The sequence below is a fragment of the Onthophagus taurus genome, chromosome 10, assembly GCF_036711975.1.
Source record: "Onthophagus taurus isolate NC chromosome 10, IU_Otau_3.0, whole genome shotgun sequence".
Taxonomy (NCBI): Eukaryota; Metazoa; Arthropoda; class Insecta; order Coleoptera; family Scarabaeidae; genus Onthophagus; species Onthophagus taurus.
This window is the reverse complement of record NC_091975.1, coordinates 309620-335470: the sequence shown is the minus strand read 5'-3', so window position 1 is coordinate 335470 and position 25851 is coordinate 309620. Positions and strand designations below refer to the sequence as shown.

The following is a 25851-nucleotide window of genomic DNA, read 5'->3' as shown; positions in this document are numbered from 1 at the left end:
GCATACTAGAAATGAGTTGGTACCATTGACTCTGTCACCTGTCATATTGTCGTCGAAACTTTTGCAATTTTTTCTAAATTTCATTAAAAAGTCCATAAAATGTCAGCTTTACCAGCACCAGTTCGTGTTTCACCGGTGATCAAGGTAATTTTTCATTCATCATTTACACAAACATAACTCAAAATTATAAAAGAGTGTTATTACATAACTTCAAAAAAGTCTAACCTCAAACTTTAGACTTTGATTATTAAATTGCGAATAGTTCTTTAGATGGAGCTTACTGGGCGCCGGAGTTTTATATGGCGGTTTTCATCAATCCAGATTAACTAAGAAAGAGAACGCTTTAAGGGAAATTGAGGCCAAACAGAAGGTTATCCGTGATGAAAAACTTGCGATAGAGAGGAAAGAAAGAGCTGAGAAGGAAATTAAAGAATTGGAAGCTCTTATGGCACCTGCGAAATAATTAATTAAAAATTTTCGGTAAATAATTCGATGTATTTAGTGTTATAGAAAATAAAACTTAAAAAAATTAAGTAAAATGGTTCTTTTATTTTGGTTGGGTTTGTATTGCAGCGACATCTATTGATTTTGGGGCTGAGTTTAATTTGTTTACAGGTAACTGTATATCGCCATCTATGAATCATAACCACAAACGGAGTCATAATAAAAACGGTTTAATTTTTTTTTTAACTTAATCGATACGCGTCATTTTCTATCGTAACAGGTTACAAAACATCTTTGTAAATAATTAAACACTAAATAGATTAGTGAAGTGGTTAAAGTGATAATTGGATCGAGTATATAAGTGATAGGATTGAAAAATAATTTCTATTTCCGCTGACGACGCCAAATCTAGGTTAGAATCAGACCTTTAAATAATTACCAGGTAGAACCTTTAAATAAAATCGACCTTGTTGAATGTCATTTCATTTTTTAATGGTTTTTTTTTGCGTTAGTAAATAAATGATTTATTTTTAAGTGAACATCATGTGAGTATTTTTCTTTGCAGCAATGAACATTATCAATTTTATCATCATCAAGGTAATAATTTGAGAAAAACAGGGAAATATGGCTGAAGATGGTCGATCATTGTCTTCTTCATTTGGTATGTCTTTACCTCAATGGATGAAGAATAAAATCAATAACAATGATAGGTATACATAACCTCAATTTAGTTGCTATGGAAATTTACAATCAAAATAATTATTGACATCAAACCTAACCTAACTTTTTTTAATTATTTTTCAGAACATTATTAGATCAAAATACATTCAGTCCACCTCAAACCGACGATAATTTCTTATATATGTCCCGTTTTAAGCGAAACCAACAACAACAAGAACAAAAACAAGATCAAATATCAAAATTATCCTCAAATATTTTACCTCATTTCGATACAAAACTAATTGAATCAGCAAATAAAAACGACGAATGCGGTTTATCAGTGATAAAAGTTGCTCATCAAATGGTAAATTCCTCAAAATTAACTTCAAAATCTGCCGCATCAACTTCAACAACAATCGTAGAAAACGTTTTAGAAAATTCTGATGACCAACCAGCTACGGAACCATTAAATTTTAATCGCTCATTGCGCCGCGGAAGTAAATCCTTACCATCCTCGCCACTTTCATCGCCGAAAAGTCAAAGAAAATCGAAAAATCGATATTTTGGAACGTCTACAGGAATGGAAAGCGGTTGGATTTTGGGAGGATTACTTAAAAAGGGAGCTTTATCGCAATCAGTTAGCGTTATAAATGAGGAAGATGGAGGTGAAACCAGCGATTTAAAACATCAAACGTTATCAGGCAAAATGAAGAGTGCTTCCCAATTAAGCATTGATGCGGATTTTGAGAGTAAATTAATCGAAAGACGGAAAATATTGAGAGAAATGAATTTTTATTCACCTACGTCAACATAAAATTAATCTTAATAAATAAAACTGAGTTCAAAATAAGAATGGATAGATATTAATTTAAAATAATGTGATAAGTTATTAAATTTAATGGATTATTCTTAAGAATTAACAATAAAAATAAAGAAAATTGAGTTGTTTTCATTTCAATAAAATAATAATATAGGGTGGTAACTGTATTTACTTCAACGTTAAGTTGGTTGTATAACTCAATATTTGTAAAACATTTTTATTGCACAAAATATACCAAAATTGTGCTACATACAATTTAAATTAATTTAAGATTTACAATAATCAGTCGTATTTTAGAAAACAAAATTCTTTGGTTTTTTTCTCCTTAATATTGATATTAAATGCTACATTTGAACCTTAAATTGATTAAAATCACAGCGAAAAACATACATAACTTAAAATACAATTAAAAGAAATAATAATAACCTGACCTTAATCAATTTTTTTAATAGTTGTTAAATCAGCGTCGTTGATTTGAACCCGATACGCCTCCAAAGTTTCCTCGATCATCACCTTCGAGTATTGACATTTAGAGCTTTTACATTCGCATGTCGAACTTTTACTTTTGATTAACCAATATTTTATTCCATAGTCAAAACTATAAAAATTATTACTTTAATTATTATTATAACATTATTTATTTGTTTCTTACCATAATTCCTCTTCGGCTTGAATTTCCCGATTAGCAAAAAGCGCAATCCTCGGAAAATTAACGTCCTGGTGATTAATGAATACCTTTACGGGCGTTAAATTTGCATCGCAGCTGTGATTGAAAAATCTCGCCACATTTCCGTAACGTTTCGCATCGATACAAAACCCGTTTGCATCCCGATTATTATCGTCCACTAAATCGAAGAGATAGTCATCTTGAGATCGTTGATCTGCTTCCAATTCACCAATGATCTCACCAATGTACTCGCAAACAAAGCGACCTTTTGCGATTTTTTGTAACGATTTTACAGCCCAACCTTTCGACTCTGTTTTGTATACTTGAAAACGACAATTTAATCCTTTTTGAACAACTCGATTAGAACAAGTTAATTGATTACAAGGACATAAATTATTACATTCAAAGATTAGTTGTGGATCTGCAAAAAAAAATTAAATTTTTTAATGTTTGAGGTTAGTTTTGTATAATTGATTGATGACATTATCGTTTCTATGGTAACGTAAGGTTGCTAAACTTTATAAAATTAAAATAACCTCAAATTTTAAAAAAATATTTACCATAAAAATTAAAATCGACTAATTTTCCATCTTCATCATAAGGATTTAAAGAATTTTGGGCACAAATACACTCGGTATTGCAATCATCTTCACATGTACATTGATGTAAAGAGGTTACTTTAATGTCAACGTTAATATCGCTGGTGAAACAATAATCGGTTATGTAAACGAAATCACCAGGTTTGGGATCACCATCGACTTGGTTGACGCATTGAATTGGATTTAATTCCCGACCATTTGTAATATCACTAAAATTCTGGGTTAATTAACATTAAAATTGGTTTATTTGGTGCTTACTTTGTAAGGATTATTCTATTTTTTTGCTGCCTCCACCAAATGGTTCTTAACTGCACGTTTAAATTAATCGCTCGAAAACAATCTCCATTTTCTAAAGCACAATCAATTGGCGTTTCACCTAATTTGTTTGAAAGCGAAGCATCACCTTCTCGTAGAAGTAATAAAATTACTGCATTGTACTTATCTTCACGTGCTGCAATATGACTACAAAAAAATAGCTTAAAAAAAATCATTTTATAAAAGAACTTTTTACAGTGGGGTGTCTCCTTGAACGTTTACGCAATTAACGTTACTCCCGTAATCTAATAGAAACCCCAAGCAGTCTTGAGAACCGCTACAAGCTGCCCAATGTAACGCAACGTTTTGTTTTAAATCTTGCACCATAGGATCAGCACCTTTTCGTAAGAAGAACAACACGATTTCTGAATAGGAATATTCGCACGCCCAAACTAAAGCTGTCCATCCACCATCATCACATTTATTTATATAATCTTTTTTATTTATTGCCGATTGTAGTAATAATTCACAAGCAACTAAATTACCATGTTGTGCTGATAAATGAAGAGCTGTCATTCCATCAACACCCTAAAATTAATTTTTAAATAACTTACTATTTAAACTTTAAGAAGTTAGTTTTACCTTAAAAGAAATACTAGCTCCAGATTTAATTAAATACTTAACAACATCATTTTTAAATGCAATAATAGCAACCATTAAGGGTGTATTTTGATCTTTATCCAAAATTTCAAATTCAGCATTTATTGAATAAAACATATGTAGAGCAGAGAGATATCCATTTTTTGCACAAAAATGTATAATGGAATCATTTTCACCTGTTGTATTGTACAAAATTTCCAATTGAAACAATTTTGACCCTAAAATTTGGGCCAATTCGTCAATATCGCCTTTTTTAATTGTATCAATAATTGTTTCTGCATCCACCTTTTTATTACTTGGACGAATGTCGTATTCATGAACATCCATTGCGAGTAAAGGTGAATCTCTATCGGTTCGGGTTACACTTAAGAATTTATTTGGAAAGGTCATTTTTGCTGTAGGACTAAATAAAATTATTAATAAAGATTAATTGGTGTTAAAACTGAGTACATACGTACTAAAATTTACGTTGTTTATCAAGTATAACAGGATTTTTCGATGAATGCATTGTAATCAGCACGTCATGTTTTGGTGTTGGAGCTCCACAATGAGGACAGTTCGCGTTTGAGCATAATCGGTGATAATGATGTTTATTTATGCACTCTACGAATTTACCTTGCATGCAAAATAATCCGCAAGACGGACATCGATTATGTTTCAACATTCGGTTGGTGTGAACTTTGCAAAATACCCCAAAAGGCACTCGACACGAAGTTCTCATCATTGGAGTATCTTTTACATTCACCAAATTATTACAACCAAGTTGTTTATCCTCAAAACAATCAATAGCTTGACAAAAAACTTCCCCTGCATTTGTAGATAAATAAATATTTGATTTTTCTGTGCAAAAACATAACTTTGAATTTGAATCAGGTTCATCAAAGTTTTCAGAATTTTCTATTGTGTTAATTTGAGAATTATCTTGATTAATTTCTTTAAAACGACTTGTCGATTTTCTTTGTGACCTCCGAAAACACTTTTCTTCTTCAAAAGCATCCAATTTAGTTCGTTTCACGCGTTTAAAACATTTATCCAAAACTTTATGTTTATTATTTTTGTTGGTTTTAACTTTCTCTCGGTTCGAAGAAAATTGTCCTAAATTTTCTAATATTTTCGGGGTTAATTTTAATTGTCGTGTGGGTCTTTGTGACCGAGCGGGTTCATTATAAGATTTTTCCTTCCGTAAAATCGCACTTTGTAACACCGACTCGCCGTCTTTACTTTTTCTTTGTCGAATTGACCGTTTTAATACTTGATTCATCGGTTTGGTGTTCTTTTTATTATTCGCTTTTGAGTTAACTAATAATTTCCTAACCTCAATTTCTTGTTTTTCAACATTTTCTTTTGGTGATTCAACTTGTAATTTTTCTTGATGAATTTCGGTGAAATTTTCGTCGTTTTTTAATTGGTTTATGTTCGACACATCGAAATTCATTGCCTTATCATCACTTTCGTGAATATTTTCGCTGTTATCTTCTTCTTTTTGGATAATTTGATTGGCTTCAATGTCTTCATGAATTGATAAAGAGTTTACATCGAGATCGATTTCGGAATTTTCTGATTTATTAAAATTGTTCTTCATCTCACCGATTATTCTCGTTATCATTATTTTATCGGATTTTTCTTCTACAAGAGCCGATTTGTCCCCCATTTCACTGCTGTTATCACTTCTTGTACAAATAGAATCAAGAGATGAATTACTTTTTATTAAAGAGTTAAATTAACTTGAATTACATTTTTTTCAGAAAGATTTTTGGTATTTTGAAAGATCTTTGGTTTGAATTTGTTTAAGGAGAGAAATTATTATTTTTAACATCCTCAAAGGGTTGATTGAAAATAGATATCTTCCATACCGACTTCTCATAATTTTTACTGTTTTTTATTAGTGTGTTTTTATTTTTCTATTTTAATCATTCAATTACACTAAAACATTTAATAACTATAATAAATAGTTAAAAGTATCTCCATATTTTTCAATAAATAGATAAAGTAACATCAATATTTATATCACCATCTATTGCCAATAATTCGAACTATGAATAAAGAAGCACTTTCTTTTCTAATTAAAAATTTAATGTAATTTTATTGTTAATTTAGAATCTAACTAAGTTTAGCAAAAAAATAAAACTTTAACTTATCTTAAATAAAATAATATTTAAATGGGGCATGACATATTCCAGAAGTTGAGTCATACAAAAATCCATAGTTGCGGAGGTTGCGGAGTTTCGTCCAACCACCACACCGAGTGTTTATCATTTTAGATCGTATTTTCAACAGTAAACCAAGTGCGTTTATATTTAGTGTGAGTTTAAACAACCCGTTTTACGACGATGGCTTTGAAAAACCAAGTCGGGCAAAGTAAGTCGAGTTTGAGGAGCAAAACCGCGATATCAATAAACGTCAAAAAACTTGTTTAAAACGATCATTTTCTTTTATAAAAATAATCGTATTAATAAACATTATTAGAAAATAACGTTAAAAACGATCAATTTATTTCAATAGGTTAAAAATTGGGTTATAAATTTGGTTATGTTATCGATTTTCACAGAAAAGGGGTGGGGGTAATGACGTCATGAGCGGGAATTTTAAAATTGATTTTTTATAGAAATCATGAATGAAGTGATTAAACATAAAGGGCCCAAGAAAAATGGTCCACCAGGGCATGGGGTTGAATGGAGGGTTTTAGTCGTTGATCAACTGGCAATGAGAATGGTCTCTGCTTGTTGTAAAATGCATGATATATCAGCGGAAGGAATCACATGTAAGAAAATGATAAATATGTACTCATATTCTAAAATTAAATTTTAGTGGTTGAAGATATCCATAAGAAGCGAGAACCTTTAACAATGGAAGCAATTTATTTGATAACACCATCAGAAAAATCTGTCCATTCATTAATGGCCGATTTTGATGGGAAATGCATGTATAAAGCAGCTCATGTTTTCTTCACAGAAGGTAAGAATCGATTTTTGGGGATTTAATTAAAAACATTATTTTTGTATACAATTTTTTATTTTCTTTATGAATAAACAAATAATTTTTCACAGCATGTCCAGATTCATTGTTTAAGTTATTGTGTAAATCCAGGGTTGGGAAATTTATAAGAACATTAAAAGAAATCAACATTGCATTTATTCCATTTGAGTCTCAGGTATATTATTTTATTATTGAACTTTCTTTTTTGGGGTTTTTTTTTACTAACACATTTTTGTGAGCGTCCATTTACATAAAATGCTTTGTTTCTCCTCATAATTTACACAAACATTTTTTTATTATCGTTTTAAATGTGTATAAACTCTATGTATTCTCTGTTGTGATTGCTCCTCCCCAATTAATTAAAAAAAGTGTGTCCTGAGGAGTTATTCAATGAACTCTGCAAGTCGTGTGCTGCCAAGAAAATAAAAACACTAAAGGAGATCAACATTGCATTTTTACCTTATGAATCTCAGGTGTGTTTAATTGTTGCAAATATTAGTTTAATATCATAATTGTTGAGATTAGATTATTAGAAAATAGTTTTCTACTTTATCGGCTTTTTAACTGTCACAATTTGACAGTTCAAATATTAAAAAATAATTTTCTAATAATTATATTTTTGATGTAGTTATGCACAATGCTTGCTTTTTAAATATAAAATCGACTCCGTAATGATTATTTTAAATCAAGAAATGATTCTTGTTTTAAGGTTTTCTCCTTGGATTCTCCGGATACTTTCCAATGTAGTTACGCTCCAAGTTTTGCTGACTTAAGAAACGCTAATATGGAGCGTATGGCGGAACAAATAGCCACTTTATGTGCAACACTTGGTGAATATCCTTCTGTACGTTACCGGAGGTAATCCAAACGAAGAAAAAGCTTCCATTACAAAAAATAAATTTTGTATTTTTATTTTAATTAGTGATTGGGAAAGAAATGTAGAACTAGCTCAATTAGTTCAACAGAAATTGGATGCCTATAAAGCTGATGAGCCAACGATGGGTGAAGGGCCGGAAAAAGCTCGGTCACAATTATTAATTTTAGATAGAGGTTTTGATTGTGTTTCCCCATTACTTCACGAATTAACATTCCAAGCGATGGCTTACGATTTATTACCGATTGAAAATGATGTTTATAAGTACGAAGCATCAGCAGGATCTGTAAAAGAGGTTCTATTGGATGAAAACGATGAGCTTTGGGTTGAATTGCGTCATCAGCACATCGCAATCGTCTCCCAAAGCGTTACGAAAAATTTAAAGAAATTCACCGATTCAAAACGAATGACAGCAAGTGATAAACAATCCATGAAAGATTTATCGCAAATGATTAAAAAGATGCCGCAATATCAAAAGGAATTATCCAAGTATGCGACTCATTTGCATTTAGCCGAGGATTGTATGAAAGCTTATCAAGGTTATGTCGATAAATTATGTAAAGTTGAACAGGATTTAGCCATGGGAACGGATGCTGAGGGTGAAAAAATCAAAGATCATATGAGAAATATCGTTCCAATTCTATTAGATCCAAAAATTACCAACGAATATGATAAAATGAGGATCATTGCTTTGTATGCGATGACCAAAAATGGAATTACAGATGAGAATTTATCAAAATTAGCCACTCATGCGCAAATTAAAGATAAACAAACCATCGCTAATCTGCAATATCTTGGGGTTAATGTTATTAGTGATGTAAAAAAAAATTCAATCAAAAATGTATGTAATATTTTAATTATTTTGACTTCTTTTGAAGGGGGGAAATAGGAAAAAACCTTACACGGTTCCAAGAAAAGAACGAATAACCGAACAAACCTATCAAATGTCACGTTGGACTCCGATTTTAAAAGATATAATGGAGGATTGTATCGATGATAAATTAGATCATAGACATTTCCCATTTTTAGCTGGAAGGGCTCAAACCACTGGATATCATGCACCAACTAGGTAAATTTTTAATATAAATTAATGCAATCTAATTAATGTATTTGTAGTGCTCGTTATGGACATTGGCAAAAAGGTAAAAGTTTACCAACTGTAAAAAATGTACCTCGTTTGCTTGTTTTTATTGTCGGCGGGGTAAGCTTTTCGGAAATTCGTTGCGCTTATGAAGTAACGAATGCGGTGAAAAACTGGGAGGTTATAATGGGATCATCACATATTCTCACCCCGGAAGGATTCCTCAGCGATCTAGCAACGATATCCGGCTAGAAACTGGTCAAGAAGGTTTCCTTCTACATTCCAGATTGAATAAAACCAAAAATGTCGTTAATTTCTAGGAAATTTAAATCGTTTTTTGAAATATATGTATTCAGTTTTTTCGAAAGAAAGTATTTAATGGAAACAAGCATGCAAAAATAGAATACAGTATTATTTTTATTTCCTCTATATATTTTTTTTTATTGTTGAATTAAGTTGTAACCCATTTTAATGATATATATAACAATATTGTTGTGATGTTTATCTATATAATATAGTTAATAATTATTTTGAAAAAATAATGCATAAAAATATGGTATAAAGTTTAATGTAGTTGAAATGTAAGTAATAATTATCGTGCTAAATTATTTACATTGCTAGTCGATTAATTGTTAGAATTCTATAACTACTTATAATGTAGTACCTCTTCTAATCATGTTAAATAAATCTTATAAACATTTCTTTGTTGAATTCTCTTTATTTAAGATCCTTAATTAGTCTTCCTGAAGAGTCATGGTCCTAGAATAGTGAGAAGACAATCAAGATAAGCAACACGGTATTTAGCCTACCTAAATGGACAGAAAGTTAGACCTTTTTTATACTTTAAATTGTGATACTACTGTGATATTGGTTGCATACTTTGTCGGAGATCGATAATTAATTAACACACTGTATATTATATTTTTGTAATTCGCGACGGTAATGACGCTCTAACAGTACTCAAACGGGTGCTGTAATGAGACTCCTTACAGCATCCGATGCTGTAATGAGATTTTAGTAACATTTTATGGAACCAGTTCAAGTTGGTGACATTGGGTCATTAATTTTTCTACTTGTCAATGTGACAATGTTTATCTACACTCTATACAAGGTCCACAATGATGAGGACATTGAACTCTGAGCAATTTCTCTTATTTTGGGAGGTGTACAGGATGGTTCAAATTCGATGTCCGAATAGGCTAACTCGGAAACTATAAGAGTTAGAAAAAAAGTAGCTTCCATGTCATGATCTCGTTTTTCGAGAAACTGCTAATGCTGAAAACCTCATAGCGCTATCGTCTTTTGTTTTTCCCCTAGAGGCCAAAATTGAAAATATCGTAAAACCAGCAAGTGCAATTATCTTCGTTATTATTCTAGGTGGAGTATTATAACTAAGACATTATATGGACACTTTTTTACAGAGAATTTGATGATGTAGACAAAAAAATTTTTTCGGTTTTAGATTTTGAGATATCATGACAATTTTCATTTTTTTAAATGGAAACAACCACTGATTATTCGTTTATTAAATTCTTTATTTTTTTCTGATTACAAAAATATGGGGTTAGATAGGTCTATTTCTGATTGTTTTAGAATAAAGCTAAAAATAAACTTTTTTTATAAAATTTCCATCTAGTGTCGTCGACGAAATTAAATTTACAGTTCCCTATTATAACTAAAAATTATTCTACTAAAAATTTATATAAAATTTACTTTATTTTCTAATATGTAACATTCTAATATGTTAAACTTTTCGTAATTTTCGTAATCCATCTTAAAAAACAGGATTTTTAAAGTGACACTTCAGAAAATTTTTGAATACAAATGTTGCTGTTTATTTGAATTAAAAAAAAACATATGGCGCCATCTATCAATAATTTATTAAGTCATTTAAGAATAATATTAAATATTAATAAAAAATGTGAAATAATGCAATCTATTTCAACTTTTGCATAATTACATATATAAATTAAATAGTTCAACAAATATATTTGTTTCAAATATCAGAAATATGTTTTTTTTTTTCATTTTTAATTATAGTACCGTAATTTACAGGAAACTGTAAATTTAATTTTTTGGAAGACACTAAAAGAAAAGTAAATTTTTAGCTTTATTCTAAAACAATAAGAAATAGACCTGTCAAACCCTATATTTTTGTAATCAGAAAAAAATAACGAATTTATTAAGCGAATAATCAGTGGTTGTTTCCATTTAAAAAAACGAACATTGTGATAATATCTCAAAATCTAAAACCAAAAAAATTTTTTTGACTACGTCATCAAATTCTCTGTAAAAAAGTGTCCATATAATGTCTTAGTTATAATACTCCAGCTATAATAATAACCAAGATAATTGCGCTTGCTGGTTTTACGATATTTTCAATTTTAGCCTCTAGCGGAAAAACAAAAGACGATAGCGCTATGAGGTTTTCGGCATTAGCAGTTTCTCGAAAAACGAGATCATGACATGTAAGCTACTTTTTTTCTAACTCTTATAGTTTCCGAGTTAGCCTATTCGGACATCGAATTTGAACCACCCTGTACATGAAACATTTTTTTCAGGTGAATACATTTTGTATTTTGACAGTTTCTAATTGTCAATTCAAATTTCTATATTCAAGTGTTACGGTGTTACCAACTGCTACATACCTATTTCCCTACATTGTCAAAATTTATTTTATTTTTGAGAAAAAAAAGAGGATAAAACGCGAATTACAAAAAATAGCATAAAAAACACGTTTCATAAGACTTAAAGCACTCATTCCATTAGGCTTCGCCACTCGTTTTTCAATTTGAATTCGTGCACTTCAAACGTGTCTTACGAAACTTGTTTTTTAATATACTATTACACTTTCGTGTTAGCTTCAAAATGAAATAATCTTTTAAAAATAGCGTAACTCAATATTCTTTTTGTGTATGTTTGGGTTATCTGCAAGTATTAAGTTTTAAATTTTAAGCCATCAAAATTGGTTTTATGTTTTACCCTTGTTAATAAATAAAAAATTAATCAATTTACTAGTTAAAAATACTTTTATTAACAATTTTTAAATTACGTACATAAATAACAAACTGAAAAAAGAATCACTTTCAATTCATTTTTTCACAAACCTTATCGATATTATTATTTGGATTTCTATCTAAATTTTCCAAATAACTAGACATAACATTGTATGTATGATCGATCAATTCTCTGATGTTTTGCTTATGAAACGCAACGGTTTCGATTTGAGGTAGTATCGTAATGTGAATTTCGCCGTCATCGAAACGCGCGTTTCCCAAGAACGTGTACCGATTAACGACGACGGGTTGAACGGGGCACTGGGACGCTATGGCGAGATGGAAGGCACCTTTTTTAAATGGCAACAATTTGTCCTTTAAGCTCCGCGTGCCTTCCGGAAACATGAGAACGCGCGATTTTCGCTCGCGGATCAATTTACCCGTACTATTTATCGCGTTTTGTGCTTTACCGGCATTTAAACGATCGATGAATATGGTGCCCCAAAGCCACGCAGCTAAACCAAAGGGCCAAATGTAGAAAATTTCTTTTTTTGAGATTACGGTACAACGGTCCATTATAGGCCATAATTCTGCTAAAACTAAAAAAAAAAATTTTTACAAAAAGGTAGGCAACCAATTTTACTTCAACGTTATTTATGTTGCTTATTACAAAATTTTTATTTAAAATTAGATAATTTCTTTTAATCATACCTATTAAATCGATAACGCTTTGGTGATTTATAACAACAACGCATCCACTATCTTTTACAATATTTTCTTTACCATGAACGATACATTTCACACCCATCAATTTAGCAGCTAATCTAAGTCCAGCTGCTGGAATTCTAAATAAAACACATTAAAATTTTGGATTAAATTTCATATATAACTTACAAAGCATTTTTGCTATCTTTCGGTTTGAGTAGCATAAAAGGTATTGGGGTCGTCGCAAACACAACACTTGCAAGTGCAAAAATTGAAAATTTGAAATAATATCGTGCCACAGAGCTCGTTTTCCACAAGACAATCCAAAAGATAATCACCATGATTATCCATAACCAATATCCCATATCTGAAATTGAAAAAAAATCAATAAAATAAAACAATAATTACATAAACGTATAATCCTAGCTTACACTTTTAAACACACATATTTTAAATTGCTTCACTTTTTTATGATTTTATATAATCGGGCACGTTTAAAAACAAAATTTTAAAACGAGATATAAAGGTTTAAAAAGAGATTTGCACGTGATTCAACCGGGTAAGGTTAAAACACACCTAAAAGATCGACTTCTAGGCTTTTAAGCTGAACCACAGGGCTTATCTCAACTGATAACGCCAGAAACGTTTAGAATATTGTTTAAATTTCATCCTGTTACGTTTTTTTATCGATTTATGATCGGAAAAAATGTTACTGAATAAAATTTGTTTTTAAAAAGTCTTATTACAAATGTTAATTGTATTATATTATGTTAAAGAAGAGACTTCAAGCTTTAATTTGATATCAAAATCATTTCTTAGTTGTTATAAATAAAATAGATATGATTTTTTTAAGTTTATGCTAAAAAAAATGTCGTCAATCCTAACCTCTTTTTATTTAAAGGGTTTTTCTCCGAAATTTTTCTAATTAATGAATGAAATAAATTATGTCGTCTTAAAGAAGAGATTTCAAGCTTTAATTTGATATCAAAATCATTTCTTAGTTGTTATAAATAAAATAGATATGATTTTTTAAGTTTATGCTAAAAAAATGTCGTCAATCCTAACCTCTTTTTATTTAAAGGGTTTTTCTCCGAAATTTTTCTAATTAATGAATGAAATAAATTATGTCGTCTTAAAGAAGAGATTTCAAGCTTTAATTTGATATCAAAATCATTTCTTAGTTGTTATAAATAAAATAGATATGATTTTTTTAAGTTTATGCTAAAAAAAATGTCGTCAATCCTAACCTCTTTTTATTTAAAGGGTTTTTCTCCGAAATTTTTCTAATTAATGAATGAAATAAATTATGTCGTCTTAAAGAAGAGATTTCAAACTTTAATTTGATATCAAAATCATTTCTTAGTTGTTATAAATAAAATAGATATGATTTTTTTAAGTTTATGCTAAAAAAAATGTCGTCAATCCTAACCTCTTTTTATTTAAAGGGTTTTTCTCCGAAATTTTTCTAATTAATGAATGAAATAAATTATGTCGTCTTAAAGAAGAGATTTCAAGCTTTAATTTGATATCAAAATCATTTCTTAGTTGTTATAAATAAAATAGATATGATTTTTTTAAGTTTATGCTAAAAAAAATGTCGTCAATCCTAACCTCTTTTTATTTAAAGGGTTTTTCTCCGAAATTTTTCTAATTAATGAATGAAATAAATTATGTCATCTTAAAGAAGAGACTTCAAGCTTTAATTTGATATCAAAATCATTTCTTAGTTGTTATAAATAAAATAGATATGATTTTTTTAAGTTTATGCTAAAAAAAATGTCGTCAATCCTAACCTCTTTTTATTTAAAGGGTTTTTCTCCGAAATTTTTCTAATTAATGAATGAAATAAATTATGTCGTCTTAAAGAAGAGATTTCAAGCTTTAATTTGATATCAAAATCATTTCTTAGTTGTTATAAATAAAATAAATATGATTTTTTTAAATTTATGCTAAAAAAAATGTCGTCAATCCTAACCTCTTTTTATTTAAAGGGTTTTTCTCCGAAATTTTTCTAATTAATGAATGAAATAAATTATGTCGTCTTAAAGAAGAGATTTCAAGCTTTAATTTGATATCAAAATCATTTCTTAGTTGTTATAAATAAAATAGATATGATTTTTTTAAGTTTATGCTAAAAAAATGTCGTCAATCCTAACCTCTTTTTATTTAAAGGGTTTTTCTCCGAAATTTTTCTAATTAATGAATGAAATAAATTATGTCATCTTAAAGAAGAGATTTCAAGCTTTAATTTGATATCAAAATCATTTCTTAGTTGTTATAAATAAAATAGATATGATTTTTTTAAGTTTATGCTAAAAAAATGTCGTCAATCCTAACCTCTTTTTATTTAAAGGGTTTTTCTCCGAAATTTTTCTAATTAATGAATGAAATAAATTATGTCATCTTAAAGAAGAGATTTCAAGCTTTAATTTGATATCAAAATCATTTCTTAGTTGTTATAAATAAAATAGATATGATTCTTTTAAGTTTATGCTAAAAAAACGTCGTCAATCCTAACCTCTTTTTATTTAAAGGGTTTTTCTCCGAAATTTTTCTAATTAATGAATGAAATAAATTATGTCGTCTTAAAGAAAAGATTTCAAGCTTTAATTTGATATCAAAATCATTTCTTAGTTGTTATAAATAAAATAGATATGATTTTTTTAAGTTTATGCTAAAAAAAATGTCGTCAATCCTAACCTCTTTTTATTTAAAGGGTTTTTCTCCGAAATTTTTCTAATTAATGAATGAAATAAATTATGTCATCTTAAAGAAGAGATTTCAAGCTTTAATTTGATATCAAAATCATTTCTTAGTTGTTATAAATAAAATAGATATGATTTTTTTAAGTTTATGCTAAAAAAAATGTCGTCAATCCTAACCTCTTTTTATTTAAAGGGTTTTTCTCCGAAATTTTTCTAATTAATGAATGAAATAAATTATGTCATCTTAAAGAAGAGATTTCAAGCTTTAATTTGATATCAAAATCATTTCTTAGTTGTTATAAATAAAATAGATATGATTTTTTTAAGTTTATGCTAAAAAAAATGTCGTCAATCCTAACCTCTTTTTATTTAAAGGGTTTTTCTCCGAAATTTTTCTAATTAATGAATGAAATAAATTATGTCGTCTTAAAGAAGAGATTTCAAACTTTAATTTGATATCAAAATCATTTCTTAGTTGTTATGAATAAAATAGATATGATTTTTTTAAGTTTATGCTAAAAAAATGTCGTCAATCCTAACCTCTTTTTATTTAAACGGATTTTCTCCAAAATTTTTCTAATTAATGAATGAAATAAATTATGTCGTCTTAAAGAAGAGATTTCAAGCTTTAATTTGATATCAAAATCATTTCTTAGTTGTTATAAATAAAATAGATATGATTTTTTTAAGTTTATGCTAAAAAAAATGTCGTCAATCCTAACCTCTTTTTATTTAAAGGGTTTTTCTCCGAAATTTTTCTAATTAATGAATGAAATAAATTATGTCGTCTTAAAGAAGAGATTTCAAGCTTTAATTTGATATCAAAATCATTTCTTAGTTGTTATAAATAAAATAGATATGATTTTTTTAAGTTTATGCTAAAAAAAATGTCGTCAATCCTAACCTCTTTTTATTTAAAGGGTTTTTCTCCGAAATTTTTCTAATTAATGAATGAAATAAATTATGTCATCTTAAAGAAGAGACTTCAAGCTTTAATTTGATATCAAAATCATTTCTTAGTTGTTATAAATAAAATAGATATGATTTTTTTAAGTTTATGCTAAAAAAAATGTCGTCAATCCTAACCTCTTTTTATTTAAAGGGTTTTTCTCCGAAATTTTTCTAATTAATGAATGAAATAAATTATGTCGTCTTAAAGAAGAGATTTCAAGCTTTAATTTGATATCAAAATCATTTCTTAGTTGTTATAAATAAAATAAATATGATTTTTTTAAATTTATGCTAAAAAAAATGTCGTCAATCCTAACCTCTTTTTATTTAAAGGGTTTTTCTCCGAAATTTTTCTAATTAATGAATGAAATAAATTATGTCGTCTTAAAGAAGAGATTTCAAGCTTTAATTTGATATCAAAATCATTTCTTAGTTGTTATAAATAAAATAGATATGATTTTTTTAAGTTTATGCTAAAAAAATGTCGTCAATCCTAACCTCTTTTTATTTAAAGGGTTTTTCTCCGAAATTTTTCTAATTAATGAATGAAATAAATTATGTCATCTTAAAGAAGAGATTTCAAGCTTTAATTTGATATCAAAATCATTTCTTAGTTGTTATAAATAAAATAGATATGATTTTTTTAAGTTTATGCTAAAAAAATGTCGTCAATCCTAACCTCTTTTTATTTAAAGGGTTTTTCTCCGAAATTTTTCTAATTAATGAATGAAATAAATTATGTCATCTTAAAGAAGAGATTTCAAGCTTTAATTTGATATCAAAATCATTTCTTAGTTGTTATAAATAAAATAAATATGATTTTTTTAAGTTTATGCTAAAAAAAATGTCGTCAATCCTAACCTCTTTTTATTTAAAGGGTTTTTCTCCGAAATTTTTCTAATAAATGAATGAAATAAATTATGTCGTCTTAAAAAAGAGATTTCAAGCTTTAATTTGATATCAAAATCATTTCTTAGTTGTTATAAATAAAATAGATATGACTTTTTAAGTTTATGCTAAAAAAAATGTCGTCAATCCTAACCTCTTTTTATTTAAAGGGTTTTTCTCCGAAATTTTTCTAATTAATGAATGAAATAAATTATGTCTTTTAAAGAAGAGATTTCAAGCTTTAATTTGATATCAAAATCATTTCTTAGTTGTTATAAATAAAATAGATATGATTTTTTAAAGTTTATGCTAAAAAAAATGTCGTCAATCCTAACCTCTTTTTATTTAAAGGGTTTTTCTCCGAAATTTTTCTAATTAATGAATGAAATAAATTATGTCGTCTTAAAGAAGAGATTTCAAGCTTTAATTTGATATCAAAATCATTTCTTAGTTGTTATAAATAAAATAGATATGATTTTTTTAAGTTTATGCTAAAAAAATGTCGTCAATCCTAACCTCTTTTTATTTAAAGGGTTTTTCTCCGAAATTTTTCTAATTAATGAATGAAATAAATTATGTCGTCTTAAAGAAGAGATTTCAAGCTTTAATTTGATATCAAAATCATTTCTTAGTTGTTATAAATAAAATAGATATGATTTTTTTAAGTTTATGCTAAAAAAATGTCGTCAATCCTAACCTCTTTTTATTTAAAGGGTTTTTCTCCGAAATTTTTCTAATTAATGAATGAAATAAATTATGTCGTCTTAAAGAAGAGATTTCAAGCTTTAATTTGATATCAAAATCATTTCTTAGTTGTTATAAATAAAATAGATATGATTTTTTTAAGTTTATGCTAAAAAAATGTCGTCAATCCTAACCTCTTTTTATTTAAAGGGTTTTTCTCCGAAATTTTTCTAATTAATGAATGAAATAAATTATGTCGTCTTAAAGAAGAGATTTCAAGCTTTAATTTGATATCAAAATCATTTCTTAGTTGTTATAAATAAAATAGATATGATTTTTTTAAGTTTATGCTAAAAAAAATGTCGTCAATCCTAACCTCTTTTTATTGAAAGGGTTTTTCTCCGAAATTTTTCTAATTAATGAATGAAATAAATTATGTCGTCTTAAAGAAGAGATTTCAAGCTTTAATTTGATATCAAAATCGTTTCTTAGTTCTTATAAATAAAATAGAAATGACTTTTTTAAGTTTATGCTAAAAAAATGTCGTCAATCCTAACCTCTTTTTATTTAAAGGGTTTTTCTCCGAAATTTTTCTAATTAATGAATGAAATAAATTATGTCGTCTTAAAGAAGAGATTTCAAACTTTAATTTGATGTCAAAATCATTTCTTAGTTGTTATAAATAAAATAGATATGATTTTTTAAGTTTATGCTAAAAAAAATGTCGTCAATCCTAACCTCTTTTTATTTAAAGGGTTTTTCTCCGAAATTTTTCTAATTAATGAATGAAATAAATTATGTCGTCTTAAAGAAGAGATTTCAAGCTTTAATTTGATATCAAAATCATTTCTTAGTTGTTATAAATAAAATAGAAATGACTTTTTTAAGTTTATGCTAAAAAAAATGTCGTCAATCCTAACCTCTTTTTATTTAAAGGGTTTTTCTCCGAAATTTTTCTAATTAATGAAGGAAATAAATTATGTCGTCTTAAAGAAGAGATTTCAAGCTTTAATTTGATATCAAAATCATTTCTTAGTTGTTATAAATAAAATAGATATGATTTTTTTAAGTTTATGCTAAAAAAAATGTCGTCAATCCTAACCTCTTTTTATTTAAAGGGTTTTTCTCCGAAATTTTTCTAATTAATGAATGAAATAAATTATGTCGTCTTAAAGAAGAGATTTCAAGCTTTAATTTGATATCAAAATCATTTCTTAGTTGTTATAAATAAAATAGATATGATTTTTTTAAGTTTATGCTAAAAAAAATGTCGTCAATCCTAACCTCTTTTTATTTAAAGGGTTTTTCTCCGAAATTTTTCTAATTAATGAATGAAATAAATTATGTCGTCTTAAAGAAGAGATTTCAAGCTTTAATTTGATATCAAAATCATTTCTTAGTTGTTATAAATAAAATAGATATGATTTTTTTAAGTTTATGCTAAAAAAATGTCGTCAATCCTAACCTCTTTTTATTTAAAGGGTTTTTCTCCGAAATTTTTCTAATTAATGAATGAAATAAATTATGTCGTCTTAAAGAAGAGATTTCAAGCTTTAATTTGATATCAAAATCATTTCTTAGTTGTTATAAATAAAATAGATATGATTTTTTTAAGTTTATGCTAAAAAAATGTCGTCAATCCTAACCTCTTTTTATTTAAAGGGTTTTTCTCCGAAATTTTTCTAATTAATGAATGAAATAAATTATGTCGTCTTAAAGAAGAGATTTCAAGCTTTAATTTGATATCAAAATCATTTCTTAGTTGTTATAAATAAAATAGATATGATTTTTTTAAGTTTATGCTAAAAAAATGTCGTCAATCCTAACCTCTTTTTATTTAAAGGGTTTTTCTCCGAAATTTTTCTAATTAATGAATGAAATAAATTATGTCGTCTTAAAGAAGAGATTTCAAGCTTTAATTTGATATCAAAATCATTTCTTAGTTGTTATAAATAAAATAGATATGATTTTTTTAAGTTTATGCTAAAAAAATGTCGTCAATCCTAACCTCTTTTTATTTAAAGGGTTTTTCTCCGAAATTTTTCTAATTAATGAATGAAATAAATTATGTCGTCTTAAAGAAGAGATTTCAAGCTTTAATTTGATATCAAAATCATTTCTTAGTTGTTATAAATAAAATAGATATGATTTTTTTAAGTTTATGCTAAAAAAATGTCGTCAATCCTAACCTCTTTTTATTTAAAGGGTTTTTCTCCGAAATTTTTCTAATTAATGAATGAAATAAATTATGTCGTCTTAAAGAAGAGATTTCAAGCTTTAATTTGATATCAAAATCATTTCTTAGTTGTTATAAATAAAATAGATATGATTTTTTTAAGTTTATGCTAAAAAAAATGTCGTCAATCCTAACCTCTTTTTATTTAAAGGGTTTTTCTCCGAAATTTTTCTAATTAATGAATGAAATAAATTATGTCGTCTTAAAGAAGAGATTTCAAGCTTTAATTTGATATCAAAATCATTTCTTAGTTGTTATAAATAAAATAGAAATGACTTTTTTAAGTTTATGCTAAAAAAAATGTCGTCAATCCTAACCTCTTTTTATTTAAAGGGTTTTTCTCCGAAATTTTTCTAATTAATGAATGAAATAAATTATGTCGTCTTAAAGAAGAGATTTCAAGCTTTAATTTGATATCAAAATCATTTCTTAGTTGTTATAAATAAAATAGATATGATTTTTTTAAGTTTATGCTAAAAAAATGTCGTCAATCCTAACCTCTTTTTATTTAAAGGGTTTTTCTCCGAAATTTTTCTAATTAATGAATGAAATAAATTATGTCGTCTTAAAGAAGAGATTTCAAGCTTTAATTTGATATCAAAATCATTTCTTAGTTGTTATAAATAAAATAGATATGATTTTTTTAAGTTTATGCTAAAAAAATGTCGTCAATCCTAACCTCTTTTTATTTAAAGGGTTTTTCTCCGAAATTTTTCTAATTAATGAATGAAATAAATTATGTCGTCTTAAAGAAGAGATTTCAAGCTTTAATTTGATATCAAAATCATTTCTTAGTTGTTATAAATAAAATAGATATGATTTTTTTAAGTTTATGCTAAAAAAAATGTCGTCAATCCTAACCTCTTTTTATTTAAAGGGTTTTTCTCCGAAATTTTTCTAATTAATGAATGAAATAAATTATGTCGTCTTAAAGAAGAGATTTCAAGCTTTAATTTGATATCAAAATCATTTCTTAGTTGTTATAAATAAAATAGAAATGACTTTTTTAAGTTTATGCTAAAAAAAATGTCGTCAATCCTAACCTCTTTTTATTTAAAGGGTTTTTCTCCGAAATTTTTCTAATTAATGAATGAAATAAATTATGTCGTCTTAAAGAAGAGATTTCAAGCTTTAATTTGATATCAAAATCATTTCTTAGTTGTTATAAATAAAATAGATATGATTTTTTTAAGTTTATGCTAAAAAAATGTCGTCAATCCTAACCTCTTTTTATTTAAAGGGTTTTTCTCCGAAATTTTTCTAATTAATGAATGAAATAAATTATGTCGTCTTAAAGAAGAGATTTCAAGCTTTAATTTGATATCAAAATCATTTCTTAGTTGTTATAAATAAAATAGATATGATTTTTTTAAGTTTATGCTAAAAAAATGTCGTCAATCCTAACCTCTTTTTATTTAAAGGGTTTTTCTCCGAAATTTTTCTAATTAATGAATGAAATAAATTATGTCGTCTTAAAGAAGAGATTTCAAGCTTTAATTTGATATCAAAATCATTTCTTAGTTGTTATAAATAAAATAGATATGATTTTTTTAAGTTTATGCTAAAAAAATGTCGTCAATCCTAACCTCTTTTTATTTAAAGGGTTTTTCTCCGAAATTTTTCTAATTAATGAATGAAATAAATTATGTCGTCTTAAAGAAGAGATTTCAAGCTTTAATTTGATATCAAAATCATTTCTTAGTTGTTATAAATAAAATAGATATGATTTTTTTAAGTTTATGCTAAAAAAAATGTCGTCAATCCTAACCTCTTTTTATTGAAAGGGTTTTTCTCCGAAATTTTTCTAATTAATGAATGAAATAAATTATGTCGTCTTAAAGAAGAGATTTCAAGCTTTAATTTGATATCAAAATCGTTTCTTAGTTCTTATAAATAAAATAGAAATGACTTTTTTAAGTTTATGCTAAAAAAATGTCGTCAATCCTAACCTCTTTTTATTTAAAGGGTTTTTCTCCGAAATTTTTCTAATTAATGAATGAAATAAATTATGTCGTCTTAAAGAAGAGATTTCAAACTTTAATTTGATGTCAAAATCATTTCTTAGTTGTTATAAATAAAATAGATATGATTTTTTAAGTTTATGCTAAAAAAAATGTCGTCAATCCTAACCTCTTTTTATTTAAAGGGTTTTTCTCCGAAATTTTTCTAATTAATGAATGAAATAAATTATGTCGTCTTAAAGAAGAGATTTCAAGCTTTAATTTGATATCAAAATCATTTCTTAGTTGTTATAAATAAAATAGAAATGACTTTTTTAAGTTTATGCTAAAAAAAATGTCGTCAATCCTAACCTCTTTTTATTTAAAGGGTTTTTCTCCGAAATTTTTCTAATTAATGAAGGAAATAAATTATGTCGTCTTAAAGAAGAGATTTCAAGCTTTAATTTGATATCAAAATCATTTCTTAGTTGTTATAAATAAAATAGATATGATTTTTTTAAGTTTATGCTAAAAAAAATGTCGTCAATCCTAACCTCTTTTTATTTAAAGGGTTTTTCTCCGAAATTTTTCTAATTAATGAATGAAATAAATTATGTCGTCTTAAAGAAGAGATTTCAAGCTTTAATTTGATATCAAAATCATTTCTTAGTTGTTATAAATAAAATAGATATGATTTTTTTAAGTTTATGCTAAAAAAAATGTCGTCAATCCTAACCTCTTTTTATTTAAAGGGTTTTTCTCCGAAATTTTTCTAATTAATGAATGAAATAAATTATGTCGTCTTAAAGAAGAGATTTCAAGCTTTAATTTGATATCAAAATCATTTCTTAGTTGTTATAAATAAAATAGATATGATTTTTTTAAGTTTATGCTAAAAAAATGTCGTCAATCCTAACCTCTTTTTATTTAAAGGGTTTTTCTCCGAAATTTTTCTAATTAATGAATGAAATAAATTATGTCGTCTTAAAGAAGAGATTTCAAGCTTTAATTTGATATCAAAATCATTTCTTAGTTGTTATAAATAAAATAGATATGATTTTTTTAAGTTTATGCTAAAAAAATGTCGTCAATCCTAACCTCTTTTTATTTAAAGGGTTTTTCTCCGAAATTTTTCTAATTAATGAATGAAATAAATTATGTCGTCTTAAAGAAGAGATTTCAAGCTTTAATTTGATATCAAAATCATTTCTTAGTTGTTATAAATAAAATAGATATGATTTTTTTAAGTTTATGCTAAAAAAAATGTCGTCAATCCTAACCTCTTTTTATTTAAAGGGTTTTTCTCCGAAATTTTTCTAATTAATGAATGAAATAAATTATGTCGTCTTAAAGAAGAGATTTCAAGCTTTAATTTGATATCAAAATCATTTCTTAGTTGTTATAAATAAAATAGAAATGACTTTTTTAAGTTTATGCTAAAAAAAATGTCGTCAATCCTAACCTCTTTTTATTTAAAGGGTTTTTCTCCGAAATTTTTCTAATTAATGAATGAAATAAATTATGTCGTCTTAAAGAAGAGATTTCAAGCTTTAATTTGATATCAAAATCATTTCTTAGTTATTATAAATAAAATAGATATGATTTTTTTAAGTTTATGCTAAAAAAAATGTCGTCAATCCTAACCTCTTTTTATTTAAAGGGTTTTTCTCCGAAATTTTTCTAATTAATGAATGAAATAAATTATGTCGTCTTAAAGAAGAGATTTCAAGCTTTAATTTGATATCAAAATCATTTCTTAGTTGTTATAAATAAAATAGATATGACTTTTTAAGTTTATGCTAAAAAAAATGTCGTCAATCCTAACCTCTTTTTATTTAAAGGGTTTTTCTCCGAAATTTTTCTAATTAATGAATGAAATAAATTATGTCGTCTTAAAGAAGAGATTTCAAGCTTTAATTTGATATCAAAATCATTTCTTAGTTGTTATAAATAAAATAGATATGATTTTTTTAAGTTTATGCTAAAAAAATGTCGTCAATCCTAACCTCTTTTTATTGAAAGGGTTTTTCTCCGAAATTTTTCTAATTAATGAATGAAATAAATTATGTCGTCTTAAAGAAGAGATTTCAAGCTTTAATTTGATATCAAAATCATTTCTTAGTTGTTATAAATAAAATAGATATGATTTTTTTAAGTTTATGCTAAAAAAAATGTCGTCAATCCTAACCTCTTTTTATTTAAAGGGTTTTTCTCCGAAATTTTTCTAATTAATGAATGAAATAAATTATGTCGTCTTAAAGAAGAGATTTCAAGCTTTAATTTGATATCAAAATCATTTCTTAGTTGTTATAAATAAAATAGATATGATTTTTTTAAGTTTATGTTAAAAAAATGTCGTCAATCCTAACCTCTTTTTATTGAAAGGGTTTTTCTCCGAAATTTTTCTAATTAATGAATGAAATAAATTATGTCGTTTTAAAGAAGAGATTTCAAACTTTAATTTGATATCAAAATCATTTCTTAGTTGTTATAAATAAAATAGATATGATTAAGTTTATGTTAACCTCTTCTTGTGGATGTTTTTCTTTGATATTTTTTGAATGAAATTACGTTAGCTTAAAAAGAGATGTTTTACTTACTTTTATATTGTTTACTTATCAATTACTCAACGGAAACAAAGAAGTTAAACTATAGAAAGGAAATAATATCTAAATTATTTTAACTGGTAATCGGCTTTAACAGTTCGCGGTATTAGAACGATAACGGCAACGAATCGAATAAGTAGGATTTATAAACAATTTGAAGAAAGTGTTGCGAACCACACAAAGTTCAAAGGAACACACCACTCTTTTGCGATATCAAATGAACCATAGCACAATGAAGCAATAAAAAACGAAATAGAAACATAAAGGATTCAACTATTTTTAAAATGATTTTACAAGGTTTATTGTTGTAATTCAAAACGATTTCAATAATTTAAGGTAATTTGAACGACAATGATTTTTACATTAAATTACAGCTAAAACATCTTAATACGTTTATTATGAAAATATAAAAAAAACTAAACAACTCACAAAACTTTATTAAACATAAAAATTACTCAGTAAATTTGCAGTAAAGACATGATTAGATGACATCATCATCCATATTCTGTTACGATTGCGTCAACGAAATTGTTTTGTATAATTTTTAAGGAAGAAATTGATTAATTAATTAATAACAATAAATATAATAATTTATTTTTCTTTTAGCTTCATTTAAATTCCTAATGAGCTAAAAATAATCGAATTTAAAAAGATTAGTGATTGTATAATGATTATAACAACGTGAATTGATTTTAAGATTATTTTTAACGCGATTTAATGTCGTTTTTATTCACGAACAAAGCGATTTTGCAGTACTACTAACCGAATTGTTGGACATTATTGATTAAAAACCAGCATCCCTCTTACTTCTATAAAAAAACCTTGATTCATCCATTAAGATAAAAAGATTAATTTCCGATTTTGCGTTAACAACAGCAACAAAAAACGATAAAAATCGAAAAATACTTACCTAAACAAATATAAAAATTATAAGAAACAACCCAAAATGGAAATTATTAATTTTTTTTTCGATTTTCACCACCGAAAATAAAATTAAAGAACACGTGAAGAAAAAGAAAAAGCAGTTCGTTTCACATTTAACCGTTTTTTTTTGTAAATATTTAAACTATAACGGGTTTTTAAAGGTTTTAAAAAAAATTAACC

General features: G+C 26.6%; 5 protein-coding genes across 10 annotated transcripts; 3 read left to right on the top strand and 2 right to left on the bottom strand.

Annotated features, from left to right (window-relative positions):
• The first annotated feature begins 16 nt into the window (after positions 1-16).
• On the top strand, positions 17-539 carry LOC111421171 (ATP synthase subunit e, mitochondrial-like). Its single transcript, XM_023054316.2, has 2 exons — positions 17-144; positions 263-539. Exons 1-2 carry the CDS (start codon positions 100-102, stop codon positions 461-463), a joined length of 246 nt encoding a protein of 81 aa, XP_022910084.1. The 5' UTR covers positions 17-99; the 3' UTR covers positions 464-539.
• Positions 540-686: 147 nt separating this feature from the next.
• On the top strand, positions 687-2046 carry LOC111421172 (uncharacterized). 3 transcript variants are annotated; one of them, XM_023054317.2, is made up of 3 exons: positions 687-856; positions 1010-1154; positions 1249-2046. In XM_023054317.2, exons 2-3 carry the CDS (start codon positions 1069-1071, stop codon positions 1916-1918), a joined length of 756 nt encoding a protein of 251 aa, XP_022910085.2. In that variant the 5' UTR covers positions 687-856; positions 1010-1068; the 3' UTR covers positions 1919-2046. The 3 variants fall into 3 exon arrangements, with proteins under 3 accessions (XP_022910085.2, XP_022910086.2, XP_071055240.1); XM_023054318.2 differs by having other exon boundaries at positions 687-886; XM_071199139.1 differs by having other exon boundaries at positions 687-951.
• On the bottom strand, positions 1878-6032 carry LOC111421167 (histone-lysine N-methyltransferase G9a). Its single transcript, XM_071199135.1, has 8 exons — positions 5840-6032; positions 4564-5772; positions 4088-4508; positions 3702-4033; positions 3449-3652; positions 3152-3399; positions 2577-3012; positions 1878-2522 (listed from the first exon to the last, which is right to left on the bottom strand). Exons 2-8 carry the CDS (start codon positions 5754-5756, stop codon positions 2357-2359), a joined length of 3000 nt encoding a protein of 999 aa, XP_071055236.1. The 5' UTR covers positions 5757-5772; positions 5840-6032; the 3' UTR covers positions 1878-2356.
• A 249-nt stretch (positions 6033-6281) lies between these two features.
• LOC111421168 (Syntaxin-binding protein Rop) lies at positions 6282-9737 on the top strand. 2 transcript variants are annotated; one of them, XM_023054313.2, is made up of 8 exons: positions 6282-6463; positions 6711-6866; positions 6914-7060; positions 7451-7554; positions 7791-7939; positions 8004-8772; positions 8834-9024; positions 9072-9737. In XM_023054313.2, the coding sequence occupies exons 1-8, from the start codon at positions 6436-6438 to the stop codon at positions 9286-9288; spliced, it is 1761 nt and encodes a 586-aa protein (XP_022910081.1). In that variant the 5' UTR covers positions 6282-6435; the 3' UTR covers positions 9289-9737. The 2 variants fall into 2 exon arrangements, with proteins under 2 accessions (XP_022910081.1, XP_022910080.1); XM_023054312.2 differs by lacking the exon at positions 7451-7554 and adding an exon at positions 7153-7256.
• Positions 9738-12046: 2309 nt separating this feature from the next.
• LOC111421169 (1-Acylglycerol-3-phosphate O-acyltransferase 2) lies at positions 12047-25788 on the bottom strand. 3 transcript variants are annotated; one of them, XM_071199282.1, is made up of 4 exons: positions 25658-25788; positions 12927-13104; positions 12744-12877; positions 12047-12631 (listed from the first exon to the last, which is right to left on the bottom strand). In XM_071199282.1, the coding sequence occupies exons 2-4, from the start codon at positions 13100-13102 to the stop codon at positions 12123-12125; spliced, it is 819 nt and encodes a 272-aa protein (XP_071055383.1). In that variant the 5' UTR covers positions 13103-13104; positions 25658-25788; the 3' UTR covers positions 12047-12122. The 3 variants fall into 3 exon arrangements, with proteins under 3 accessions (XP_071055383.1, XP_071055384.1, XP_022910082.1); XM_071199283.1 differs by lacking the exon at positions 25658-25788 and adding an exon at positions 24742-24834; XM_023054314.2 differs by lacking the exon at positions 25658-25788 and adding an exon at positions 13169-13257.
• Between the last annotated feature and the right edge of the window lie 63 nt (positions 25789-25851).